Raw genomic sequence first — 27,416 nt, 5'->3', positions numbered from 1 at the left:
CAGCTAAGATAAATTTGTCCAGCTGTGCTTGTCTGGATCTACAAAGTACAAAGATAGGTAATAAACTCAACTAGAAAATAGTTAACTGAAAGAAAATCTAAGATGTGGTTTAAATTATTATCTAAACAAAGCAGCCAAATAATAATTTCATTACTTGGTTTTCAACTAATTCTCTTAGTGTCTTATAGATCATGTTAAGAGAATACTTAGACACTGACCTTAAGGCCCTATTGTGGTTCATATCTTGGTTCAACTGGATGACCACAAAAACATAGTTGATGAGCCCCATGTCTATAAAGTACCCTTAAAACAAAAATATCACTTGATATTGACTTATACATGAGAGAAACCATAATGTTGACTTTTAGTCCATGCACCTGGTAGGAAACAAGGTTGCTTTGGTCTTGTGGTTTGATGGTGTAATATGTTAGTTACCAAAAGGAAGGCCTTAATATCACTCCGTGGAAACTACTGGTCAAATTTTTGGTGTTTAGGAAGCAGGTGAGTGTGTTATTCAGAACTTTTAATTCAGGAACATTATGTAATGGAGACAGTTTTTCAAAGAGTTACAACTGTGCAAATCATCATGTTGTTGAAAGATCCAAATGTCTTTTTAAACATGAAGCTGAATCAAGCTTAAAGAGGTGGTCTTGAGTCTAGAGTCCAAATTATCATTATGGAAACCTTTGTATTGTCTGTAATTGCACCTAGATCTGTGATACAGCCTTGGTTCTAAGCTTCTGGTTCCTTCCACTTTTCCCAGAGCATAAAGCACAAGGAAATGCTTATCTAGGATTTTTAAGCTTAGATTGTGTTTACATATGGTAGTTTGATTACATTCTATTTTAATAAAATAGTCCCTTTGGATAATTGTAAGCATTCATTTTGGCATTAGGTAGCTTTCTGAATTTCCCTGTGAACACTAATTCCCATGAAAATCTAACCAGGAGGAGAAAGGAAGAACATTATTTATGTTTCCTTTGGTTCAATTTCAATTAGTTTAGATTCCAGGCTAATTTAACTCATTACTGAGTTAATTTACTTGTATAATTTTATTTAACAAGCACGGTTCTGTGACTTGCAACTGTCTCTTGGGATATTTGTAGTTCATGGAGTATGGAGCACTTGGCAGCCTTGGAGTGCATGCAGTGAAAGTTGTGGTAAAGGTGCCCAGATAAGAACAAGATTGTGTAATAATCCACCACCATCATTTGATGGATCCTATTGTGATGGGGCAGAAACACAGATGCAAGTTTGTAATGAACGACATTGTCCAGGTAAAAGAAATACAGTGTTTATACCTTAATAAATTGACATCTATCTCTTATTTGGGTAGTATGTCAGTAAGAATCAATGTCGATAATCACCCAACCCAACAATGCTCAGGGTATTGTAGTAACAGAGCACATATGTTTTTCCTTCATCCAGTTGATGGCAAGTGGGCAACTTGGACCAGTTGGAGTTCCTGCAGTGTGTCCTGTGGAGGAGGTGCCAGACAAAGAACAAGGGAGTGCTCTGATCCTGTTCCCCAATATGGAGGAAGCAGATGTGAAGGGAGTGATGTCCAGAGCGATTTTTGCAATAATGATCCTTGTCCAAGTGAGTGTTGGAAATAGTGAGTCAACATTATACTTTCTTAAAGTTTTGTTATGGCCTTAAGTCCTTAAAGTCATAATATACTGTTATTAACCAGTATAACCAATCTATCTTTGGTTTAGGATATCAAAGTGTTGTACAGTTGCTGTTGTGTCTATATTATACTGTAAATGTAACTGATTTATATAGGCAAGGGCTGTGTCCTATTTCATTTCCTCTCCAGGACCAGGTACAGAGTGCAAGGCAAAGGCACCCTTACATGCCTGCTGTTAATGATGTTGATGATACCTTTACAGAGGCAGGCAAGTGGCCCTTTGCCTTAATTCAGTCACCAAGCTAGATTTTAAGACCCTAACAGCATCTGAATCCACTGTACCTGGATTTTATAGTCTTGACTCATCAAGAGCATAGATCGTGCCTCATTCATATCCTTCAGCTCCTGGAATACTGCAAGACTCAATAAATGTATATCAAATGGAATTTCTCAATGACTGGAATGTATACCCAGTTTCTGGTCAAAAGAACAGCTAAACCAGCTAGCTGCCTTTGGAAGTTGCCTATTTATAGATTCATATATTTCTTTTCAGTTCCAGGGGAAAGTCTTACATATTTTTTGGATGAATGTCATTGTTTAGCACCTCTCCAATGGCTCTCTGTTGTAGCTCATGGTAACTGGAGTCCTTGGAGTGGCTGGGGAATGTGCAGCCGGACGTGCAACGGAGGGCAGATGCGACGGTACCGCACATGTGATAACCCTCATCCCTCCAATGGAGGAAGAGCTTGTGGGGGGCCAGACTCTCAGATCCAGAGGTGCAACACTGACATGTGTCCTGGTGAGTCCCCTGACTCCTAGCAGTAGAATAAGAAAAGAAATATCAGAAAGGGAGACTCCTAACTCTGGGAAACAAACTAGGGGTGGTGGAAGGGGAGGAGGGCGGGGGGTGGGGGTGAATGGGTGACTGGCACTGAGGGGGGCACTTGACGGGATGAGCACTGGGTGTTATTCTGTATGTTGGCAAATTGCACACCAATAAAAAATAAATTTATTATTAAAAAATAATAAATTTAAAAATGTAAAAAATAAAATCTTAAAAAAATAAAAAAGAAAAAAAGAAAAGCATTTCATTTAGTGCTATTGTAGCAGCCCCATCATTTCAAATCTTAAAATGAGAGTTGTATAGTTAGGGTCACCTGAGCTGTAGATTTTAAAACCAATGGATTGATATTGGCCATTCTGTTCTTGTTCACAGTGGATGGAAGTTGGGGAAACTGGCACAGTTGGGGCCAGTGCTCTGCCTCCTGTGGAGGAGGTGAAAAGACTCGAAAACGGCTATGCAACAATCCAGTGCCATCTATAAGCGGGCGCCCATGTCCAGGAGATGCTACTCAGGTGTCCAGATGCAATATGCAAGTATGTCCAGGTAAGGAACTAAGTTAGATTTGATGAAACCATTGCTGGCTTATTTACAACCTTCCTGCAAATTGGAAAAGGATATCCCTCTGAGCCCACAAATTAAAAAATGGTGCCAACTCCAGAAGGAAGAAGTAGGGAAAATGTATTTTTTCCCCTTCACGTTGGTCCACAGCAAAGCTTATGGCTGGATTTTAGCTGCTGCTCACCCCATCCAGGCCCCCTTGTAAAAGGATATGGTCTGTGCAGCTATAAATACTAGTCCTATGCTTGTGGGATAAAAAGGTTTGAAAGACTGGGGAAAGCCAGGCTGAGATTCCAGACAGAAAATGAGAGTGGGATAGAAACTGAATACTTAACAGAATACACAGCGAGGGGCTATTTTTTCATGGATGGAAACACAGAGAACATAAATGTGGAAAGTAAAATAGTGGGCAGTTAAATTCTAGGAAAAAAGAATAGGGGGAGTTCAACTATGATAACCCAAGTCATACAACATGGCTGGATATTGTAAGTGATGTAAAAATTCATGAGGTGGGGTACCTGGGTGGCTCAGTGGTTAACTCTTGATTTCAGTTCAGGTCATGATGTCAATGTTGTGAGATGGAGCCCCCCACCCCCACCCCCATCAGTCTCCATGCTCAATATGGAGTCTGCTTGAGATTCTTTCTCTCTCTCTCTCCCTTGCCCCTTCCCCTGCTGGTACACACACACACTTTCTCTCTAAAATAAGTAAGTAAATAATATTTTTTAAAAATCCAGAAGGAACGAAGCCAGAATTCTAGAACCTATGAACCTATGAAAGAGTTTGCTGGAGTACCAAGAAATAGTGGATTGTTTTAAGGTTGCATGTCTCAGGGTAGGATTTCTTTTTTTTTTTGGATTTCTAAGGTCCATAAGAAGATTAAAAAGAACAGTCTCCAATTGTTAAAGTGCTCAGATACCACTGAACTTTCCAAAGCTTTAAGCATGCCTTAGAAATAAAATGTCTGTGAAAGTCAAGAAGGTTCATTTGGCAGAGTGAGAGAGAGAGAGGAGTTACATGAAGGGATTTGTAGGATCTAGACAAGCTAAAAGAACAAGTGGCTATCAGTCAGCTGTTCAACATATGTTGTCAACATATCAACTGATTACCAAAGATTTTGAAGTTCTATCATATAGGCATGGTGACAGTTCTAGTTTTAATTGAGGAATTTTGTAGTTCCTGAGCCTTGTTACAAGTCACTGTCAAGGGGTAATGTTCATTCCTAAGGAGTATGATTTGGTCATGGGACAAGGGTCCCAGTAGCAGAAGGAAGTCCAAATAGGTGGACAATTTGGATTACAGAGTCTGGCAAGGAGTTTCAAGGATTCCAATTAGCTACCCAGAACTAGAAGATGTCTAATGCACACTGGAACTCAAGCTCTTCTGGAGACAAGAACCAAGGTCCAAATGTTCAAGTGACCCAGAAAACCAAGTGAATTAGTAATCTTTCTACCCCTCTCTCCTGATTAGGACTAAAGATAAGAACCAGAATGGCCTACCAGGTCCCAGTTGGCCCTACTGTCTACTTTCCTGCATCATCTTGCAACACCACTCCCACAACTCTCCACCTTTTTCTCCTTTTGGTTTCTAGATATGGCAAACCACCACCTCTCAAAAGGGTGACACATATCACTTTCCTCTATCCAGAAAGCCTTTGTCCTGCCTTCTCTGGCTTAGTTAAGACCTAACTTTCATCAGCTCTCCACTCTATTTTTACTTTCTTCTCAGGCTTCCCTTGGTAGTAGATATCACATACATTAGTACATTTCAATTTTACATTTGTGGAATTCTAATTAATGTTTATCTCCCTCTTTCAGATATAAGCTCTATGAAGGCAAGCCTCATGTCTTTTTTCTTTCTTATTATTGTATTCTCAGCACTTGATGAACAAATAAATGTAGTCCAGAACATGAAGACTGAATCAATGTGAAAAAAATGTATTCTCTCACCAATAAACAAAGTAATGCAAATTAAAATGGTGAAATACTATACTTACTGATTTTTATTTTTTTAAAGATTTTATTTTATTTATTTGACTGCAAGAGAGAGAGCACAACCAGGGGGAGTGGCAAGCAGAGAGGGAGAAGCAGACTCCCTGCTCAGCATGGGAGTCCAGTGTAGGGTTCAGTCCCAGGAGGCTGGGATCATGACTTGAGCTGAAGGCAGATGCTTAATCAAATGAGCCGCCCAGGCACCCCTATTCTTACTGATTTTTCTGAGATTAAATACCATTGTATTTCTCCCTGGTTTATAATATGTAACAATATTGTAAACATCTAGTGATTTTTTAAGAAATATATTCAATTAAAAGCCATCAAGTAATGAATATTTATGAATTTCACTATCAGCTTCTTCCCAGTATGTTTCCTTCTCTTGCTAAAGCATGCAGTTCACTTAAAAAGCATTCATTTAATCACCCATTCTGTGTCAGTAACTAATAATTTTGCTGAACAATGGAAATAAGGCTTAAAATTACTATAGAGATTTTTTTTAAATGTGTAGTTGTTTTCAACTGTCTCTGTAGGAATTCTGCAGCACTGTTAAAAATGAAACACCCTTCTCAAATTTTTCTCAAGTTAACTATTTTCCAGTATGTATATATATTAAGGAAAACTTGGTAAACCTTCCATCTGAAACCCAATGTTCAGATGGACTGAACAATACCTATTAGAAACTCCTCACCTATGTTGGCAGTGACCTAAAAGGAGGCTCAGGAGTTGTTTTGAGGTGGTCCCTCCTTTCCCTCTGTGTTCTCACAAAGGAGGCAATAGATAAAAGAACATGGATTTTGATGCCAAGCACATCTGTGTTCAGACCTTCATTCTATGACTTAGGTCTCTAAACTTTACTTTTATAGTCTGCAAACTGTGGCCATTTAAGATAACTTTATAGGATTTTTGACAAGATGAAAAGAGTTAACTCATATTAAGTGCTTAGTATGGTACATAACATGCTCAATAAACTCTCATATTATCATCATTTCATCACCATCAACAAACACATTCTTTATTTTGGCTTTGGGACTGGGTGCTGATTGTATTCTTTGGATTGTGAAATAATGCCATGATGTATATAGATTGGAAGGACCCTAGATTTATGTGGGATGATGAGTGTTACATGAAAGTAGAATGTTTTGAAAGCTTATTTATTTCACTCTTAAATTCAGATGTCATATGATATTTTAAATGTTTGAAAGAAGATTTGTAGCATCTTTGAATATTGGCCTTATTTTGTCCCCTGTAACATTGATGAAATTGTTTCCTTATCCACCAATATTTTTTCTTCCCCCAATAGGTGGGCCACAGCGAGCCAGAGGAAGTGTTATTGGAAATATTAATGATGTTGAATTTGGAATTGCTTTTCTTAACGCCACAGTAACAGATAGTCCTGCCTCTGATACTAGAATAATACATGCCAAGATTACCAACGTACCTCGAAGTCTTGGTAAGTCTGTTTGCTTATAAAAGTTGTTAATAGCCTCTTTTTTTATATAAATTTATTTTTTATTGGTGTTCAGTTTGTCAACATACAGAATAACACCCAGTGCTCATCCCGTCAAGTGCCCACTTCAGTGCCCACCACCCAGTCACCCCCACCCCCCGCCCACCTCCCCTTCCACCACCCCTAGTTCATTTCCCAGAGTTAGGAGTCTTTCATGTTCTGTCTCCCTTTCTGATATTTCCCACTTATTTTTTCTCCTTTCCCCTTTATTCCCTTTCACTATTTTTTATATTCCCCAAATGAATGAGACCATATAATGTTTGTCCTTCTCCGATTGACTTATTTCACTCAGCATAATACCCTCCAGTTCCATCCACGTCGAAGCAAAGGGTGGGTATTTGTCGTTTCTGATGGCTGAGTAATATTCCATTGTATACATAGACCACATCTTCTTTATCCATTCATCTTTCGATGGACACCGATAGCCTCTTTTTTATAAAAAATTATATACTATTCTTCACTTATTATTTCTGCTTAAAGCTTCTAGACCATGCTACCTCTAAATGATCTGTATGATAGTCCTTAGTTCTGTCCCAATAGTAAATTCTTAAAGACAAGTGAGATACTGATACTTATTTTTTGCTCTTTTTCAAGATTATTTAGGATTCATCCTTATAAGTAACAGGCTCTGAAGATAATAATAACAATGGATTGTAAATATCTCTCTTTGTCACCTTATTTATCCTTTTTTCTTTAGGTCCAGCAATGAGAAAAATAGTTTCTATTCTAAATCCTATTTACTGGACAGCAGCAAAGGAAATAGGAGAAGCAGTCAATGGCTTCACCCTCACCAATGCAGTCTTCAAGAGAGAAACTCAGGTGGAATTTGCAACCGGTTAGTTGAACTTAATATTTTATTACTATAAAAAATATGATTGCCTTAAAAGTTGCTGGTTAAAAAAATACGTTTATATATTCCCCCAGAGAATAATTTTAAAGTTTTCGATGTAGTCTTATCATAAATGATATAAGAGCAATTTCATATTTCCCTGTAAACTTTTACTGACATGGATCTATAAGAGCCCATGTGTTTTCAAACAGTATAGTGATTTCTATACCCCAAAAGTTTTTTCTCATCTTTCCTCTTTTTTTTTTTTTTTCATCTTTTCTCTTTAAATCCTCAGAGAGTTTTAAAGGCTAAAACAGAGCAAGAAAATGAGTCATTGCTATTAAGACTTGTCTATGAACCTGAGGTTTGGTTAGGATACCTTATAGGGATTCTTTTTATCAAAAAGGTGGAAGTAAAAAATAAGCAAATCTAAGGGCTTTTCACTTTACATTTAGTTTTAATAAATATGTGTTAGTTATTCATGGGCCTTCCTGAGGGCATACATATTTTTATTGACTTTCATTACAAGCCTCTTCAAAGGTAAAGAGCCTCAATGGTAAAGAAAAAGGGCTCTGTAAAGAAGAAAGGCTGATGAAAGGGCTTTAATCAGCCCAGAAGACAAGTGGGTCTCTTCATGATCATTCACTTACTAAAATGCCCCTTTGCTACTTCTTGAAGCATCAGAAAGAGCAAAGTCCTGTGGCCAGACTTATGGTATTGCCAGTCTACCTGGTGAAGCTCCCTGTCCATTCTCATAGATGATCTATTTTTGCAGAACTGTCTTGCTATTGCTTGTGAGTTTAAAGTGTAGAATCCGGGTCACCTGGTTGGCTCAGTCAGTAGAGCATGTGATTCATGAGTTCAAACCCCACACTGGCAAGGAACCCACTTAGCAAATAAAATATTAATAAATAAGTAAAATGTAGAATCCTTCACATAATCATACGCCACATTTTTTTGCCACAGAAAAAGAAGCTTTACATTCAATAAGCCTAACTCTTTAATTCACGGACTAAGTAATAATTTAATTCCTTATGGTCTATGCTTATTGAAGTTTGAAGTAAAATAACATAGCTGAACTGATATGTAATGTCAATCTGCTCTGTACTTACACAAACCATATATTTTTTGCTGTTAAAATGAATGAATTGTAATTCCTAGGAGAAATCTTGCGGATGACTCATATTGCCCGGGGCTTGGATTCTGATGGTGCTTTGCTTCTAGATATTGTTGTGAGTGGCTATGTCCTGCAGCTTCAGTCACCTGCTGAAGTCACCGTAAAGGTAAAAAGTCAGGATAACATGCCTTCACTGTTTATTGGAGTAATGGTAAGAGTAGAAACCAAAGATTCATAGAAAGAGCATGGAGACCTTATGTAGTTTCCCTTGTTTGCTCAGAGGAATATCTAAACCACTAAAGTTAGAAATGCCTAGCTTGTCTTTGTATAGAAATCTTCAGGAATAAGTCTTTACACACTCTTACTGGTTTTATTACCAGTAATACTTACTGGTTTATTACTGATCCTATTTACCAGGACCAAAATAAATGCTATGCTGATTTAAGTCATTTGTTTATTATTCCACATATAAAAAGAATACAAACTGTTATACAAAAGTTTTTGTATATCACCCATAAAAGTATTTCAGAAACTAAAGAATGGTAATCACCCTTTCACATCCTTTTTTACTCCTGACCTACAGCTTTGAACTATAAACTTTATTTATAGCTACAGTTGACCTTTGAACAGTGTGGAGGTTCAGTGCCTACTCCCCTGGGCATTCAAAAATCACTTATGACTTTTGGCTCCCAAAATTTAACTATTAACAGCCTAATGTTGACTAGAAACCTTACCGATAACGTAGTCAACATATATTTTGTATGTCATATATATTACATACTGTATTTTTACAGTAAAGTAAGCTAGGGAAAAGAAAATGTTAGTAAGAAAATCACAAGGAAGAGAAAATACACTTAAAGTACTGTACTGTATAAAAAAAACCACATATGATGACCTACACAGCTCAAATCATGTTGATCAAGGATCAACTGTGTATATATATATATATATAGCCCCTTAGCCTTTATTTTCCTCATTCTGCATCTCATACTACCCTCAAGAAAAAAAAAAAAAAACGGAATAAGCCATGCTGATCTTCCATTCTATACTGTCTTCCTTAGGATTACACGGAGGACTACATTCAGACAGGTCCTGGGCAGCTGTATGCCTACTCAACCCGGCTGTTCACCATTGATGGCGTCAGCGTGCCATACACATGGAACCACACCGTTTTCTATGATGATGCACAGGGAAGAATGCCTTTCTTGGTAGAAACACTTCATGCTTCCTCTGTGGAATCTGACTACAACCAGTTAGAAGAGACACTGGGTTTTAAAATCCATGCTTCAATTTCCAAAGGTACTTTGGGTAAAGGAAAGTCCAGATCATTTTTCCATTCAGTCCTTTCTAAAAGGGTGAAAGTAGGGTGCCTGGCTGGCTCAGTGAGTAAAGCATGTGGCTCTTGATCTCAAGGTTGTAAGTTCAAGCCTCACATTATATGTAGAGATTACTTAAAAATAAAATCTTAGGGAAAAAAGGTATTTAATACCTAAAGAAGTGGGGGTGGGGCAAAAGAATTGCATCAATGCCATTCAGAATAAGGATATTAGGGCACAGATTGAACCTACTGATACCAGGTTTTCATGTATGTTGTCCATGTTTTGTAAGAGGTAAAGCCCTATGATAAAGCCAATCACACTGGAGTTTTAGTGTATTTGGATTACTAATATGCTTCTCCATATAACATGGTGGAGTTACTGTTCTAGATATGCAGAAAGGTTTAAAAAATATATCCTCTGTCAGAATGATGTTTTCTCTGGGTACTCTAGCCCATTATTCTTGTTATGACTCAAGGAATTTTTTTTAATTCCTTAAACATAATGTAAAAGTATATCTCAACCTAAACTAGTAAGAAAAAAAAAGTTTCCATATTTTAAAAGCAGCTTTTAAAAATTGTGCAGCAATAATCAGGGTTCCAACTGTCATTTCTTATTCCTAGACATTATAATTTTTCAATTGCTCTTCATTTTCTAAGCATAGTTCTACGACTCTTGATCTCAGTGGTCTTTAATGCTGTGTAGTTCTTTGATGTATCTATACCCTAAGATCTCTTTTCAATCATAAGAGGCACCCAAATAATCAGCATTCCATGTCCCATGAAGTTTGATCCCAGGAGATACTTGCATGTGGCTATTTTATAGACACTAAATATTTTAATGTCTTTGAACTTTGAACTTTCAGCTTGTATTAGTACAGTAAAATGATTCGTACTGGCCTCTGTTATTTGCTAGCTTTCTTAAAATAGATCCAAATAGATTTTAAATAGCATCATTTTGTTTTATCATGCTCAGAAGATACACTAAAAACTCATTTTCACCATTTACTCTTGTTTTCATCACTCATGCACATGACTGTTTTCTTCATCAGCACCTATCAGAACTGCATCATCGAATTTTAGATCATAGTAATCTAACAGAACCTGTTCACAATTTTTTTAGATGATCATAGATTCATGAAGCCTCACAGCCGGTAAGCCCCCTAGCCTCACACCATCTCCACTCATATGTTGCTACCACCACCTCAGTTTACTCTTGTCATGCATGTTCCAGTCACTGGGACAAAGGAAAAGAGCCACTGGAATGAAGAGTTCTATTTCTCTTCCTTAATAATGCCCACTTTTCAAGGATGACCTGCTTCTACTTTCTCCAGTACTCCATATAATTAAAAGAAGATAACTTTGCATAAGATTTTGGTTAAAAAATGAATTTATACCATCTGGGACAAGAATTAAAAATATTTTTTAAAGTCATGTACACCTTTTAATCATGTAAATTCTCTAAGCCTTTGAAAGTCTTTGTGGTATCTGTAACAGTGTAGTTGGGAAATATGGATCTCACAATAGAAGAAAACACACTATGGGATATTTATAACCCTTTACTATTCTTAAACACTATGATTTTATGAGTCACATCTGATATGTGCACATTTGTTTGCTGAGGTTCCTGTGAATTATGTTAGGTACTTAAATTTTCTTTCTAAGTGACCACCAGGGGGCAAGCTTGCATTCTTGGTTGCTTAACCAGCAAGTTCTTTCTCTTCTATATTGTGTCTAGACTAGAGCTATGGTTACAATGCAGTTAGAAACACCTAAAGAGCTTGATGAAAGTTCATATTTCTAGGCTTAAAGATTTTGGCTTAGCTAGTCTAAGGTTGGACCTGGAAGTCTGTATTTTTAACACCTCCCCTAATGATTTTAATGTACCTGGTCTGTAGGCTGGCATTTGGAAATTGCTGGTCAAGTCAATTCACAAACATAAATCAATATAATTTTTTAATTTTATATCTTTAAAATAGAATGGATTTTTAAAAATAGAATTATAAACTATATTTATATTTTACAAATTAATCAGAGGGCATCAGAAACAATAAAGGAGAGAGAAATTTAACTACAGATAAGTTTTTAAAAACTTCTTCATGGGAGACAAAGACAAAATTGAGAAGGTAAAATATATACCAAGAATGAATATTTGCTTTGTACATTATAGACAACTATGATTAACCTTAATATGTATGAGGCTTTTAAAAATCAATAAGAATGGACTTCTGGCTAACTCAGTTGGTAGAGCATGTGACTCTTGATTTTGGGATCATGAGTTCAAGCCCCACATGGGCATGGATCTTGCTTTAAAAAAAAAAAAGCACTGGTGGGTGCCTGGGTGTCTCAGTTGGTTAAGAATGCTTTAGCTAGGATCATGATCTCCAGGTCCTGGGATGGAGCCCCACATAGGGTCTGTGCTAGGCAAGGAGTCTGCTTCTCCCTCTCCCTCTGCCCCCCCCCCCCCCGCTCATGCCCTCTATCTCTTTCTCTCAAATAAATACATACATACATACATAAATACATAAATAGTACTGTTAAAAAAATCAATAAGAAAAGGACAGCACCCCAATAAGAAATACGTAAAGGCTGTGAACAGGAAATTCAAAAGGAAGAAATAATAATGACAAAATGAATGTGAAAAACTGTCTAACCTCACCAATAAGCAAAGAAATACAAATTAAAACAATGAAGTACCATTTTCCAATTATCATTGTCAGAGATTAAAAAATATGATAACCACTCAGCACTGGACAGGTATGGGGAAACGAACAGCCTGATTCACTGCCATCAGGGGCTAATTCATGTAACGTTTCTGGGAAGCAGTATCACATCTTTGTAGTTATCTCATTCCAGGAATCTGCCCTAAGAAAATCACAGATATGGCCAATAATAAATATCCTAGAAGCAAGAAGTAAGTATGTAAATTGTAACATAGCTGTATGATAAATTCTTAAACAGTCATTAAAATAATTTTAAAGCAATTAAATATAGCTCAAGATACTTGTTGAGTGCTGTGTACCAGACATTGTTCTAGGTATTAACAATAAAACAAGTGACAGAAGAATATGCATGGCATAACAATAATTGAAATGCAGTACACAGTATGATTTAAACCTGGGCTGCCCACACCGTGGTGATTATAAGGAAACCATTATTCTGGCTAAAAACACAAATTCCCAGGCTTCTTCTGACTGGGATAGGGCCAAGGAATCTATATTTTTAATAAGCTCTATCTTATAATCAATAAACTTTGACAGTCATTAGTCTCTAGGGTGAAAGATCCTAAATTAACTTTTTGAAGCGTATATTCATAGAAGGAAAAACATCACATTATTGGTAGTAGCTGTCCCAAGTGACAAAGTTACGAGGAATTTTATACTTTTCAAAGTTTCTACAATTATTATACATAGTAATAACACAAAAAAATATTTTGTAATACCCCTGCCCTATGTCTAAAGGAAAATCATAACTAGTATAATTCAAAATAGCTTACTTTATAACATAAAGAATAAATAAAAGGATACAGTTTATAACCAAGTATTAAGTATTTCAGTATGAAAATCTTTAGACATTACTATAACTGGAAGATAAGAGAGAAGTATTCATAATGGCTGAACCTATATATGTAGGTCTCCGGTGTGATTTTTTTTTTTAACACTAAGTAATTCTTGGTAATGTATTGAATAAAACAACGTACAATCAACCATCATCAATGTATATGACAGTTGTATTCCTGGAAAATTCACTGTATATTTTAATCACACAAAAAAGTGTTTAATATGTGGAAGATAGGTTCTAGCCTCCATTTATTACACACAACTTTCTCACTTCTATGAAAATCTTTCAAGGCAAGGGACAAATCTTCATCTTGCATCATTATCCCACACATTACATTACTATAAAACTTGCCCTACGGTCTGCCCCACTCACTAAATTTTAATAGGCCTTTCTATCACCAAAACAGCAAAAGTCTCTCCGCAAAATAGCCCGAATGTTACCTAATAGAAGATATCTCCCTTATTGAGAACCTAAAATCTAAAACTACTAACAGATAATAACTTATCGTATGACACATTTTTTCCACAATTAGAGCCCCCAATGCAGTGCCCTACACAACATATACTGGTTGTAGTAGGAATGCAAAAATGAATCAGTGAATAAATAAAAATGAAGCATGAATTATAATGACCACCTGAGTTGTATTCTTGAGATCAGTGGCTGAAAATTACTTGCATCCATATCTTTAAAATCTAAAGTAGAGGATCCCTGGGTGGCTCAGTGGTTTGGCACCTGCCTTCGGTACAGGGTGTGATTCTGGAGTCCCGGGATCAAGTCCTACATCGGGCTCACCGCATAGAGCCTGCTTCTCCCTCTGCCTGTGTCTCTGCCTCTCTTTCTTTCTGTGTCTCTCATGAATGAATAAATAAAATCTTCAAAAAAAAAAAAAAAGAATTATTCTATAAATAATAAATAAATAAATAAATAAATAAATAAATAAATAAATAAAATCTAAAGTAATGCCTGGACTGCCTCCATAAAAAGCACCTAAAACATTAATATAAACAAGCATGGTTTTATGCATTTGGAATTGAAAGAAAATCAAAGGTATTTTCTCAGAGATTGAATATGAACTGAATATACAATATGAATTAAATAAAATTTCCTTCAAAAGAAATTTATTATATTAATGATTGTCTTTTAGTTTGTGTGCGTGTGTGGGCACACATATATTACTTTAGTAACTCAAAATATATTTTATATAAGTTTCTACAGTTCAATAATGTTTGAAAAATATTTGCTAAATTGCTTAAACCAGTCAAGGCAGAGCTATTTTCTAAGGAAAGAGATTCCCTAACTAGTTCATTTATTCTTGTTAATATGTTTGTTTCTGACATAACTTCAACCTATTCCATCCCAATATGCCTGTTTCCCCTTGCTTTGACTACATGGGAAAGGAAAACATTGAGCACACCTAGGGGACTTTGACTCAAATGCTTTACATTGCAAATGGAGGAGATCCACAAAAGGAGAGAGTTCCTTCATTAGAGTTTCTGGTTTACACTGGCATGAATTATTTAAGTGGCTTGAAAATAATCCTAATCCTAGAACAGAATGAATAATGGCTAGTGGAATAGGACTTTGCCTGTGGTTATGCCTGGCGTACACATTGATCTTGGATCCTTTTTCGTTATCACAGAATGGTTTTATTTCATTTTCTTTTGATTAATATAAACAACTTAAAGAGAAGATCTGTTTCCAATAGTTGCTTGCCAACAATTTCTGGACTATGATTCATTTAGTTCTTGGTTGGGGAACAAGGAAACGTTTTCCATTCCTGCTTGTTTTCACCTATTGCTTTTGTTGTATGATGTTTTCCATCTTTAGCATATCTTCCCAGGGAAGATTGTCCTGGAAAGAAACAAGGTGTTAACATTCTAACACATCGGTTAATTTTGCTTTTCTCTTTGTGGTAGGAGATCGCAGTCGGTTAATTTTGCTTTTCTCTTTGTGGTAGGAGATCGCAGTAATCAGTGCCCCTCTGGATTTGCCTTAGACTCAATTGGACCCTTTTGTGCTGGTAAGAATGGGAATAATGCATTGTTATTTTTCTAAAAAATGTTAGTAATGGAATCAATTTAATGGACATCGATTGCCATGTTACTAGATATTTAATTGTCACAACAATCTTATAAGTGTCCCATTTTACATGCGAGGAAGTTGAGATGCGAAGTTAAGTGGGGTGCCTAAGATCACTCAGCTATCAAGTGTCAGAGCTAGATTTGAATTTGAGGTCACTGCAAGGCCTGTACTTTTAATTTGACAGCAGTAAAGTGTGTCAGAGATCATGACCAAGTATAGAGGTGGAGTGAACACAAGGACAAAATACTGGCCTCTGGTAATTTTTATGCCATGGGCGTGAAACATAATAATAATCCAACTCCCAATCACCTAACCCTAGAATTGCTCAGAGGATAGGGCACGATATGCACCAAGGACCACTGACTAAGCCAGCCTCATCCCATCCAAATACTCATGCAGGAGAGTCACAGATAAGCAAACAGCTGAGTAAATGGCTGGAGGAGCTCAGGTTTGTGTGTACAGTGCCTCTTTTGGGTAGGCAATGTAATCTAGTATTTAGTGCTAGAAAAGTGGTCTTTAGAAACTAGTATGCCCAGGTTCAAATTTCATCTCGGCCAATAATGACTTGTGTGACCTTGGGCAACTTACTTAACCTCTTTGTTGCTCCAGTTTATCATGCAAAATGAAGATGGTAATAAAAAATATCTGTCTCCTAGGAATGTTGTGAGGAATGAGTTAAGGTAGGTTAAAAAAAATTTAGATCACAGGTCATCTTGTTGTTTTAGAATGAATTTAAACATCTAGTCACTATCCAAGATAATTTGGGGACCCAAAGTTAATTTTTGCTTAGTGTTTCTATTTTGTGGCTCTTAGAGAATTTCCTGTTACTTTGATTCAATTCATTGTCCTCCATAAGTGACTGTTGTATGAACTACTATTTTCATGAACTTTAATAACTCTTAGAAAGCGGGAGAGTTTACCTACTAATTTGGCCTTTCTGTTTTTTGTTTAAGATGAAGATGAATGTGCAGCAGGGAGTCCCTGCTCCCAGATCTGCCACAATACCGTGGGAACCTATTATTGCTCCTGCCCAGAAGGCCTCACCATAGCTGCAGATGGAAAGACTTGTCAAGGTATTCCCAAAGCTAGACCTAATAGACATGGTCAGGCAATGGTCACAGGAAGCTCAGGCCTAGGAAAAGTGTGGTAGAATGATGCTCTTCTTTTCCTACTCTTTCTGCCCCCCACGTTAGCAATAAGCAGAGACCTTCAGGCAGGAGAGCTTATATAGTGACCCACTTAATCCCCACAACACCATGATCAGAGACAGGCAGGACTATTATCATGTTCATTTTTACAATGACAAAACTAAGAAATAAAAAATTATAAAGAATTTAAGTTAATTGTACAATCCTGGTAGCACTTCGGGAACATAAAAAAAAATGATGTGTTTTTGAGTACAGTTGACACATAGTGTTATATTATTTTCAGAAGTACACCTTAGTGATTTGACAGGTTTATACACTGTGCTCACCACAAGTATAGCTACCATCTGTCCCAATACATCACTATTACAGTATCATTGATTGTGTTCTTGTGCTGTACCTTGTATTCCCATGACTTATTCATTTCATAACTGGAAGCTGATACTTCCCACTCCCCATTTGGCCCATTCCCTGATCCCCTCTCCCTCACCTCACTTTTTTATCAGACTCTACATATACTTCAAAATTAGAATTGTGTGAGAATCTGGGTTATAAATAAATCTTAAAATGGTAAAAAGAGGAAAGGATTTCTTCCACTATGTCCAAGGAGACACCATTCTAAATGCAAAAGAGAGATGAAGAGGTAGGGTATAGGAGGGGAGCAGAGTGACATTGATGGAATGTCCAGTATGGATTGAGCACCTTGTGTATATTATTTCCTTTAATTTTCAAAGCAATGTTGAGAGACACATATTATCCTCATTTAACAGATGAGAAAACTGAAATGTCAGATAGGAGAAGTAACTTTTTTAATGCCAACTAATGGATCAGTGGTCTCACGGATGTCTGTAAAGACATCACACTATGCTCCTATGAGTTCGTCCTCAACTTAACTGACCTGAAATGATTCAACCATATTATTCGTCATTCTTGTTCTCATATATTTTCAAATGTCATCTATTGCTTTTCTTATCCCCATTTCATAGCAGGTTCCTGGGTGGTTTTCTTCAACCCCCTTTAGTTGAATGACTCATTTTGTTGCAGATATTGATGAGTGTGCTTTAGGGGGACACACCTGCCATGCTGGTCAAGACTGTGACAATACCATTGGATCATATCGCTGTGTGGTCCATTGTGGAATTGGCTTTCGAAGAACCTCTGATGGGCTGAGTTGTCAAGGTATAAGAATGGAGTTCCTTCCTTTATCTTCATTATACTAAGAATCAAAACCCTCTGCCTTTTGAATCATTTAAAGTAAACTCTGTTTTATAGATTGAGCTTCTTGATAAGGTTTTAGGTGTAATATTTCATGGCTATTTTTAATATTTGTAGCACAACGGTTTTGAATAACATTTGCCTGTTATATGTGAGAGAAGAGATTACATAGCATGATCTGAATACTCTACTTCATAAATCTCCATTGCATAAGACTACCAGATATCTATTGCATGATTTTAATAGCTTTTATTTAGATTTAATAGATTTTTTTAGAGAAGTTTTAGGTTCACAACAAAATGAAAGGGAAGGTAAAGAAATTTCTCATATATTCCCTGCCCCAACTCATGCATAGCACTCTCAACTATCAACATCTTGTCCCAGAGTCGCAAAATTCTTACCAATGATGAACCCACATTGATACATCATTATCATCCAAAGTTCATCATTTACATTAGGACACACTCTTGGTGTTGTACACTGTATGGATTTTGACAAATAATAACATGTATCCTATATCATAGTATCATAAAGCATAGTCTCCATGCCCTAAAAATCCTCTGTGCTTTGCCTATTCATCCCTCACTTCCCCCAGCCTCTGACAAACATCGATCTTTTTCTTGTCTCCATAGTTTTATTTTTTCCAGAATGTCATATAGCATGTAGCCTTTTAAGATTGGCTTTTTTCACTTAATAATATGCATTGAAGTTTTTTCCACATCTTTTCATGGGTTGATAGCTCTTTTCATGGGTTGAATAATATTCCATCCATTGTGTTAATGCATTATACTTTATTAATCTATTCTGCTACTAAAGGATATCCTGGTGCTTCCAAGTTTTAACAATTATGAATAAAGCTATCAGAGTTTTTTAATGGAGGCAGAAATAGTGGATACAAAACTGAATGCCTATCAGTAGTAGAAAGAGTAAATGAACTGTGGTCCATCCACACCATAAACCATTGTGCAGCCATTATAAAGAATGGAATGCAGCTCAACTGTTTGCTTTAGAGACATTTCCATGAGGTATTGTCAAATGATGTAGGAAAGTATGTGTAACTTGTGTAGAAAAGATTATGTGGCTGGAAAACAAATAATAACCAAAGATAAAGGAAATGGATTTATGTGTGTGTGTATATGTATATGTGTGTGTGTGTGTATATATATATATATATATATATATTTACATGTAAATATATATATAAATGTGTGTGAATACATAGAAACAATATGTTATTATTTGTACTAGATTGTTAATGCATGTTGGCTTTGATGGGCAGGGAAGGTAAGAAAGGATAAAGGAAGCGAAGAAAAAAGAAAGAAGGAAAAGCTACACTTAAATATTTTTAAAGTATCTGATCATATTTATGCATTTATATTAACATGCAGATTTTGAAAGATTAAATTTAAAAAGCTCATGTAGCTGAAACTAATAACAAACACAGTTTGTTAACTAACTGGAATTTAAATTAAAACTTTAAAAAATTGTTTTCAAAATAAAAAATAAATAAATGAAAGAGCTCAAATAGAAAACAAGGGCAAAATAAGACACAATCTTGAGTTTGGGAATGACTGGTGGGGACATAAAGAGCCTAAGTGTCGTGATTGTTCCTTCAAAGGGTTTGGAATAGAACAATAGAGAAGTAGAAGGAACTTGAGATGAGTATAGACCTGAGAGAGGGATTGTGTTAGGGTAGGAAAGATTCAATTATGGGGAAGATGATAGTAAGGAAGAAGGCTTTCAAAATGCCCATAAGGAGAGAATGCTCAATGGACCACGGTCCTCATCTTGGTGAGGAAGGAGGAGATGGGCTGCAGAGCTCAAACACTCAAATAGAGGAATTTTCCTTATATGGGAGAAAAGATCTCTCTTCCTCTGGGACTAGAAGGAAGGAAGATTTTGGAAAAGGTACAAAAAACAAGCAAATGCCCATGAATTTGTGGAATTCATGCCTACACATTTTGTTTTTATACTATACCCCAGATGGTGTTTAGACAGATTAATCTGGCAATGACTACAGATGAGGAAAAATGCTAAAGTTGCTACCATCAGGCACAAGGTGATCAAGACCTGCATCAGGCTAACAGCAGCAAAAATAAGGAAGAAAAATCAGTTGCAAAAGATACTGCAGAAGACCTTGGCTTTTTTTCCACCCCCTATCTTCAGTATTCCAGTCTGTCAGCAACATTCCAGGGCTAAAACTTCCTAGAAACAGACATGGGAACCACCTGATAGAATAAAGTAGAGGAGTATTGTATCCATATAGTTCCAAGTCACTAGGAAATGTCTACTTTTGAGAAGCATTGAAGAGAGATACTGGCATTCAGCAGTTAATCCAATCAACTGTCTGGCAGATCATATGAGAGCAATTTTATTAGATTCATTTTAGGAAAGATCTTAAACATGACCATGATAAAAGATCATTAAAATGTTAGACATCTGAAATAAATTAACCCAAGTTTCCTAACAGCATATAATGAAAGTTGTGTTTTATTTAACAGATATTAATGAATGTCAAGAATCCAGCCCCTGTCACCACCGCTGTTTCAATGCCATAGGAAGTTTTCATTGTGGATGTGAGCCTGGGTATCAGCTCAAAGGCAGAAAATGCATAGGTAAGAAAAGGGCTTTAAATTCAAAACAATGACATCTTTGTAATTTCTAGGTGTTCGATCTAGTCTATATGCTGTGTGCTGGGCTGGATTCATACATAAGATACCTCTATCCATTGTGTTTGGCATCCATGCAGAAATGAAATGGAGGGATGGCTGGGTGGCTCAGTGATTGAGCACCTGCCTTTGGCTCAAGGCATGATCCTGGACTCCTGAGATCCAGTCCCACATCAGGCACCCCACAGGGAGTGTGCTTCTCCCTCTGCCTGTGGCTCTGCCCCTCTCTGTGTCTCTCATGAATAAATAAATAAAATCTTTTTAAAAAAATAGAAGCAAATGCTATCCTTTACAGGTTTTGTTTTCTAATTACATAACCATTTTTTAGCATTTCCCTATTGTAGTTACTGATTTATTTCCTAGAACCATAATATATATGGTTACATATACAAAGTTTATATATAATAATTATATATAATATAATATAAAATATATATAATAATTATTATTATTACTTTTCTAAGAGGACGAAGTGGTTAGTATGGCTACCCATATGTGAGCTAATTTTTTTTAATTTTTATCATTCTGTTTTAAAATAGTGTGTTACTTACATTGATGAGTTTAAATAACCTTACATGGTGATTATATAATTAACATCTTTATCCTTAGAATCTAAAGGTATGATTCTTATGGAAAAATAGAAAAGACTGTTTTCTCAATCTTCATTAATCTTTGTTCTTTTATCAAGATGTGAATGAATGTAGACAGAATGTATGCAGACCAGATCAACACTGCAAGAACACCCGCGGGGGTTATAAATGCATTGATCTTTGTCCAAATGGAATGACCAAGGCAGAAAATGGAACTTGCATTGGTGAGTGCATGGCTAGTTCAATGACTGAGATCCACTTGCCATTGACAAGCCAAGTAAGGTATACATTTTTAAAACTAATGATTAAAGTCAATTTAATCTCACAAGGAAGTTTTTCTTTTCCCACAGGTTTTTTACTCCCAACGTCTAGTATGTTTGATCTGTGCAGTTCCAGGCTCATGGCTATACCAAGAAATGGAAGCTCACCATGGAAGCCTATCACCATTTTGAGCTCCCATCAATTACACATTTGCTTTACATAGTAAATTAACATTATCTCACATTGTGTCTATGAAATTTAGTGTCTCTATGTTTAAAACTTCACAAGTGGTTAAGAAAAGCTTATACAAGTTTATTAAAAGTTCAAAATATTTTATTTTAGAACTAATTATTCTCCCAATGTCAAATCAGTGACCAGACAAGAAAGTAAGGTATATTTTCCCTAAGTTTATCCTTTCTATACTCGCCTGCCTTAATTAGCAAAACTATAAGCTGCACCATTTACAAAAATGAAACATAGTATTCCTCCTCTCTTCCTTACAGTCTACTGGAATAGATTGGCTAGTTCCACTTTTTTCATCAAAAGAAAAAAAAATGCTATAGTATAAGGGAGAATGAAAGGCCATAAAACAGGTACAAATAAAATTGTACAAGAGTAATTGTATCTAATAGATATTACGGAAGTGATAACATTTAAATATTGCCTTGAATGGAATGGTAATAACAGTAATAATAGGTGGACATGGTGGAAAAAGGAAAGAGAGTCTTGTAGAAAGGAAAAGGGACTGGGCTTGGAGAAAACAGTTTAAAATTCATACTTCCTTCCTTCCTAACTGACCTTAAACAAGTCTTAAGATTACCTAAAAAAAACAAAAACAAAAACAAAAACCGGGGACAGGGTTGGATCATCAGATTTCAAAGACTTTCCCGTGATATGGACATAGATAAATATTTCTGTTATCTACTAGGAATAGTAGTCAACTCAGTGTATCATGTGCAGTTATATGTGATTGTAAATATTTTGAAGAGTATTGACTGTAATTATGTATATAATTGAAGATGAGCTGAGCTGAAAGATCAGAGACTGTTGAAAAATGACAGCAAAAATATAGCTAGATGGAAATGTGAATGGAGATCTAAGGGATTGATTGAAGGAAGTAGAATTACTCAATCTTAGAAACTGAGGAAATAAGTTCTAGATAAATCTGGTTGACTGAGGGGGAAAAGAATGCTCTTGTCATAAGAAAGAGAGTAATGATAAGACACTGAGGGCATGTGGAGTTTGGAGTACTGGTAAAAGACTGACATGGAGAGGACCAGCCAGCAGCCAGAAATGTGGGGCTGTAGATAAGAAACGATGTAGAACTATTGCTGTAAGTCTACATCAGCAAGCTTACTAGATTCACTAGTATAAGTAAGACAGCCAAAGGTGGAGAGAGTAGAGGGAAGATGGCTACAAAGGTGAGAACAAAACCCTTTCCATAGTAGGGAGCAAGAAAAGGAAAAGGAGCCAGTTAATAAGTAGCAGAACTAGAACTTAACCCAGGTCTCAGCCACATGGTGAGAAATGGAACCATTAATAATTTTAAAGAGTGTTCATTTTAAATATAATGACTTTAGGTTTTGAAGGAGGAAGTGTTATTACTTTTTACTGCCTCTGTGTCTGTAGATATTGATGAATGTAAAGATGGGACCCATCAGTGCAGATATAACCAGATATGTGAGAATACAAGAGGCAGCTATCGCTGTGTATGTCCTAGAGGTTTCCGGTCTCAAGGAGTTGGAAGACCCTGTATGGGTAAGTTACCGGGAACTCTTACTGAGTAATAAAGATGTTAACATTATTACTTAGCCTTACCAACTTGATCAGGACCACTCTCCACTCTCAATTGCTTTCTTGGGACAATAAGAAAATGTGTAAGTTGGTTTAAGTAATTTAGAACAGAAATTGAATTACTTCTTAAAGATTTCATATTGAGTTCAATTTACACTGACATTTAAAGTGATCATAATCATCACTTACAGAGTGCTGACTATACACTACACATATCAGAGTAAGGTTCCAATATAGTTACCGTGATGACTTAATCATGAAGATCATCTCATTGATTATCTCTCTGTGCACGTCGTGTAAATGTTTGCACAGATCCATTCTAGTTGGATGTGAAGTATAATTGTATGTAGTACAAAGGTTCGGGCATGAAGGATTAAAACGTGAATACACAATTTAAGTAAATTGATAATTATTACTTTAGTATCTATATAGTGCTTACTATGTTCCACTCCCTGTGTTGAGAATCTCACTCCGTTCTCCCAATTGCCTGTTTGTTTCCGTATTAGTTATAATTGAATGTAAATAAGGCAGGTAACAGGCAATAGAATATATCTATGTGCTTCTTTATAATCAATGCACTTCCAATCAAGAAACTGAACTATGAAATTATATTCCTCCTGGAATATTTAAGTACAGGAAAAAAATTGTGTGGGCTTTAAATACTGGCTTCTGGTTTACATACTACACTTTTAAAATTGGTTGCCTTGGTTATCTACTGAACAATGAGTTATAGCAAATTCTCCCGTAAAGACTTGGTTCTGTCTTTATTCAGTCTTTAGGCGAGTACTTTGCACAGAGCAAATGTTGACAGTAATAAAATTACTAGAAACGCTTTTAAAATAAATGCTCTTTAATAAAAGTACATATCATTTTAGTCTTCTGTTTAGACATTGTAATTTACATGTACCTTAACATCTTGATTAGTCATAGCAGCAACCTCACAGAATGAAATATGTTTATTTGTTCAATCATTTGTTCAGTAAGTTGAATGCCAGGCTTTGGACTAGGAAATAAATCAATGAAGAAAATAGAGCCATTGCCTAAAAGAGATTAAAAATGTTACTTTTAACTTCAGCTTACTAAAATATATTTTTTTTAGATTTTTATTTATTTATTCATGAGACAGAGAGAGAGAGACAGAGAGAGAGAAAGGCAGAGACACAGGCAGAGAAGCAGGCTCCATGCAGGGAGCCTGACATGGGACTCGATCCTGGTCTCCAGGATCAGACCCTTGGCTGAAGGCGGCACTAAACCACTGAGCCACCTGGGCTGCCCTACTAAAATAATTTTTAAAACAAAATTTATCACTTTTATTCTGCTTATTCATGTTGCTTTCTTTCATGCTGCTGTGGTAAATAATTAAGGAATTTAGTTTTGTTCTCTGATTTTCATTTGCTCTTCCAATTTACAGGAAAAGTTGGGAGTGTATAATATGTGTTAACATACGAATAGGAAGAAAAATAGCTTTTTTAAATTTTATGAATTTTGTGAGTTTATATCTTAGAAGAAATAATTCTGTCTTAATTTCCTTCTTTTTAAATTTTTATAAAGACAGTGCACTTGCCTTGATTATTAAATAATAATCATTGATTCAAAAGAAATAAAAATGTTAGTAGTTGTACCAATATTATCACATCTGAAACTTGTAATGGTATAAAAGATTGGAGGTAGTAGTGAGAATGTTATAATAAAATGCAAACCAGAAATGTGATTGAGTCCTTTGCTCCAACAGAATTAAGACCTGCATTAGCTTCGAACTCTAGTTTTTCTGGATTCAAGACCACATTTGCCCATGTGACCCTTTATGTACTATACACATTAGGAAAAGTCTTAGAACCTTTCTATATATTCATAAATGAATGATTAAAGCTTTCTCTAAAGTCCATAAAAATTGAGAAATTACCATATTCATAACTTTGGAGGATAACATAATGTCTTCAGTTTGTTTCAGAGACTGATTCTTTATTCCTGTGTTTTGTGTGTGTATGTATGTGGTTTTTTTTTCTCTCTCTTTTTTTATGTATCATGGCACACGAGCAGATATTAATGAATGTGAACAAGTGCCTAAGCCTTGTGCATATCAGTGCTCCAACACCCCCGGCAGCTTCAAGTGTATCTGTCCACCAGGACAACATTTATTAGGGGACGGGAAATCTTGCGCTGGATTGGAGAGGCTGCCTAATTATGGCAGTCAGCACAATAGCTATAACCTTGCATGGTTCTCCCCTGTGAGAAACAGCTATCAACCTCAACAGCATTACAGACAGTACTCACATCTCTACAGCTCCTACTCAGAGTATAGGAACAGCAGAACATCTCTCTCCAGGACTAGAAGGACTATTAGGAAAACTTGCCCTGAAGGCTCTGAGGCGAGCCGTGACACATGTGTAGGTAAATGTCAGCCGTGTTACGTTTCCTTTCTGGGGGCTCATTTCTGGGCCAGAGTCTAAACATATGCACAAGCACCTGTGGCAGTTTGGGTGCAGCAAACTACATCTGATCTCAAATTGGGGATGACTCAAAGTTCCAAGACATTTACTCTGGCACCTGAAACTATTACAAAATTTGTTCAAGTAAATGATGTATTTATATGTGTACATTCTGATAATTAATTGTTTTATATTGACAGTTTCTCTCTTTTGATCACTCTTGAAAGTGTTATTAAATTTAATGCTATGTAGAAATAAATTTCAGTGGCATTCAGAGTACTTTTTTTAAAAAAGAGAGAGAGAATATGCATATTGCCATTAATATAATACCATCAGATTATGGCTGTTACCTGGTTGATGCCCAAGCAGTGGGTTAAAAGTCTAACTTTCGGTGTCTCAGTCAACTACTTGTTTTATATGACAACCAAAACGGTGATGACTATTGTCCCACACTCCCAATGGAATTTCTCAGTTTGATTATTTTGTATATATGTAAATCGCTGAAAAGATACTATGAGCCAGGACAAAATTAGGTTGCTTTCATTGCTCTAAAATATGTGCTTTCAATATCTTTATCTAAACTCACAAGTCTACAATTTAATTTGTTTGCAAAAGTGAAGTGTAATTTCCAACTCAGTAATTGAGACTTTGTTTTCAGTTAAGCTGCAAACATTACCATCTGTCATTCATTTAATCCAATTTTCTGTGAGCGTCCACAGTTTGCGTGCTATTGAGCTATGTGCCAAGAGAAATTAGCAAACATGAATTAGCCCCACTATTGGTTAGATGACAGAATAAAGCAAGGAAGAAAGGGAGGAAGGTGGGAAGAAAGAACTTTTGTTTAAAGACCCCATGCCAACTTCATTTTCTTTCATTTTTCCTAAGTATTCTACATTTATTCTTGCCTAAATATGCTTTCTGTTAGACATTTCTTATAAACATTTTAAGTCTTTTTCTGACTTCAATTTTTGTCATTATTTCTCTACCCTTCTCCAGGCCCTTTTCCTGCATCATTATCTTCTCAGACATGCTTCCTTAGTCCCTCTTTTGTGGACCCAGCCTCCCTATCACTTCTATCAGCTGGACCCCCAGACCCACTGGATACTTAAACTTTAAACTTTTCTCTTTACATCCATATTTTCCCAGAATTTTTCTGTCTAGATGTCTTGATGGACCTGCAGGTTAATATAACGTGTGTGGAACTTTCTCCTGTGATCAGTGCCTTAGAACTGTCAACAGTGCTATTTTCTTTTACTCCTTGAACTTCAAACATTAATCCATTCATTACCAATTCTCTACCATTAGTCCATATGGTCAAACACTGCTTAATTCCTAACCCTGTGGAATCCACAAACCTTATGAGGAGGTCAAACACCACTCTTAACCTGCTCCAAACATTCTGAGTATGGGTAATTTTTCATGCCCATGATTTTGACTTGACTGGTTGTTAGCTAAAACCTTTTGCCATTTTTTTTTAATTGACAGAATTAAATTTTGACAGGTTGTCTTTCAAAGTTTCTCCCAAATAGCCATTCCCACTAAAGGGTTTCATTTCCAATAATCATCCCACTCTCCGACTTCATCTTAAACAAACTCTTCTCTTCTACCTATACCCTCCTGCCCAAAACCTTGTTTATACTGTGACGCATGAATTGAACTACACCCCCCACACCATACACCTTCTAGTATATATTTTTTAATCATCTGAAGGTCCCAGTAATTTTAAGAAAGCATCCCTGATTAACAACCCCATTCTCTATTCCTTCATCACTGTCTAAGCTCTACTGTTTCACAGGAAAGTCTCATAAATGTTTTCTGTCCTTGTGTTTATATGACACTAATATTGTAAGAATTATCTTTTCCAAACCATTGACTG

At 36.2% G+C, this 27,416-nt stretch overlaps 1 protein-coding gene across 4 annotated transcripts in view; it reads left to right on the top strand.

Annotated features, from left to right (window-relative positions):
• The window catches only part of HMCN1 (hemicentin 1), a 458,239-nt gene that overhangs the window by 419,366 nt on the left and 11,457 nt on the right, over positions 1-27,416 (top strand). For 2 of the 4 annotated variants that reach the window (XM_072830871.1, XM_072830875.1), the window contains 15 exons: positions 1,107-1,277; positions 1,429-1,599; positions 2,259-2,429; positions 2,847-3,017; positions 6,327-6,476; positions 7,231-7,368; positions 8,524-8,645; positions 9,541-9,778; positions 15,313-15,375; positions 16,391-16,510; positions 17,627-17,761; positions 20,299-20,412; positions 21,155-21,280; positions 22,947-23,075; positions 25,152-25,502. In XM_072830871.1, coding sequence (XP_072686972.1) covers positions 1,107-1,277; positions 1,429-1,599; positions 2,259-2,429; positions 2,847-3,017; positions 6,327-6,476; positions 7,231-7,368; positions 8,524-8,645; positions 9,541-9,778; positions 15,313-15,375; positions 16,391-16,510; positions 17,627-17,761; positions 20,299-20,412; positions 21,155-21,280; positions 22,947-23,075; positions 25,152-25,502 — 2,370 coding nt within the window. Of the gene's footprint in view, positions 1-1,106; positions 1,278-1,428; positions 1,616-2,258; positions 2,430-2,846; positions 3,018-6,326; positions 6,477-7,230; positions 7,369-8,523; positions 8,646-9,540; positions 9,779-15,312; positions 15,376-16,390; positions 16,511-17,626; positions 17,762-20,298; positions 20,413-21,154; positions 21,281-22,946; positions 23,076-25,151; positions 25,503-27,416 lie in introns of those variants that run through there. The other 2 variants (XM_072830872.1, XM_072830874.1) reach the window with 2 other exon arrangements.

Source organism: Canis lupus, chromosome 6, assembly GCF_048164855.1.
Source record: "Canis lupus baileyi chromosome 6, mCanLup2.hap1, whole genome shotgun sequence".
In the NCBI taxonomy this organism is placed as follows: domain Eukaryota; kingdom Metazoa; phylum Chordata; class Mammalia; order Carnivora; family Canidae; genus Canis; species Canis lupus.
The sequence above is the reverse complement of the archived record's forward strand: the minus strand, read 5'-3'. Positions and strand labels throughout refer to the sequence as shown.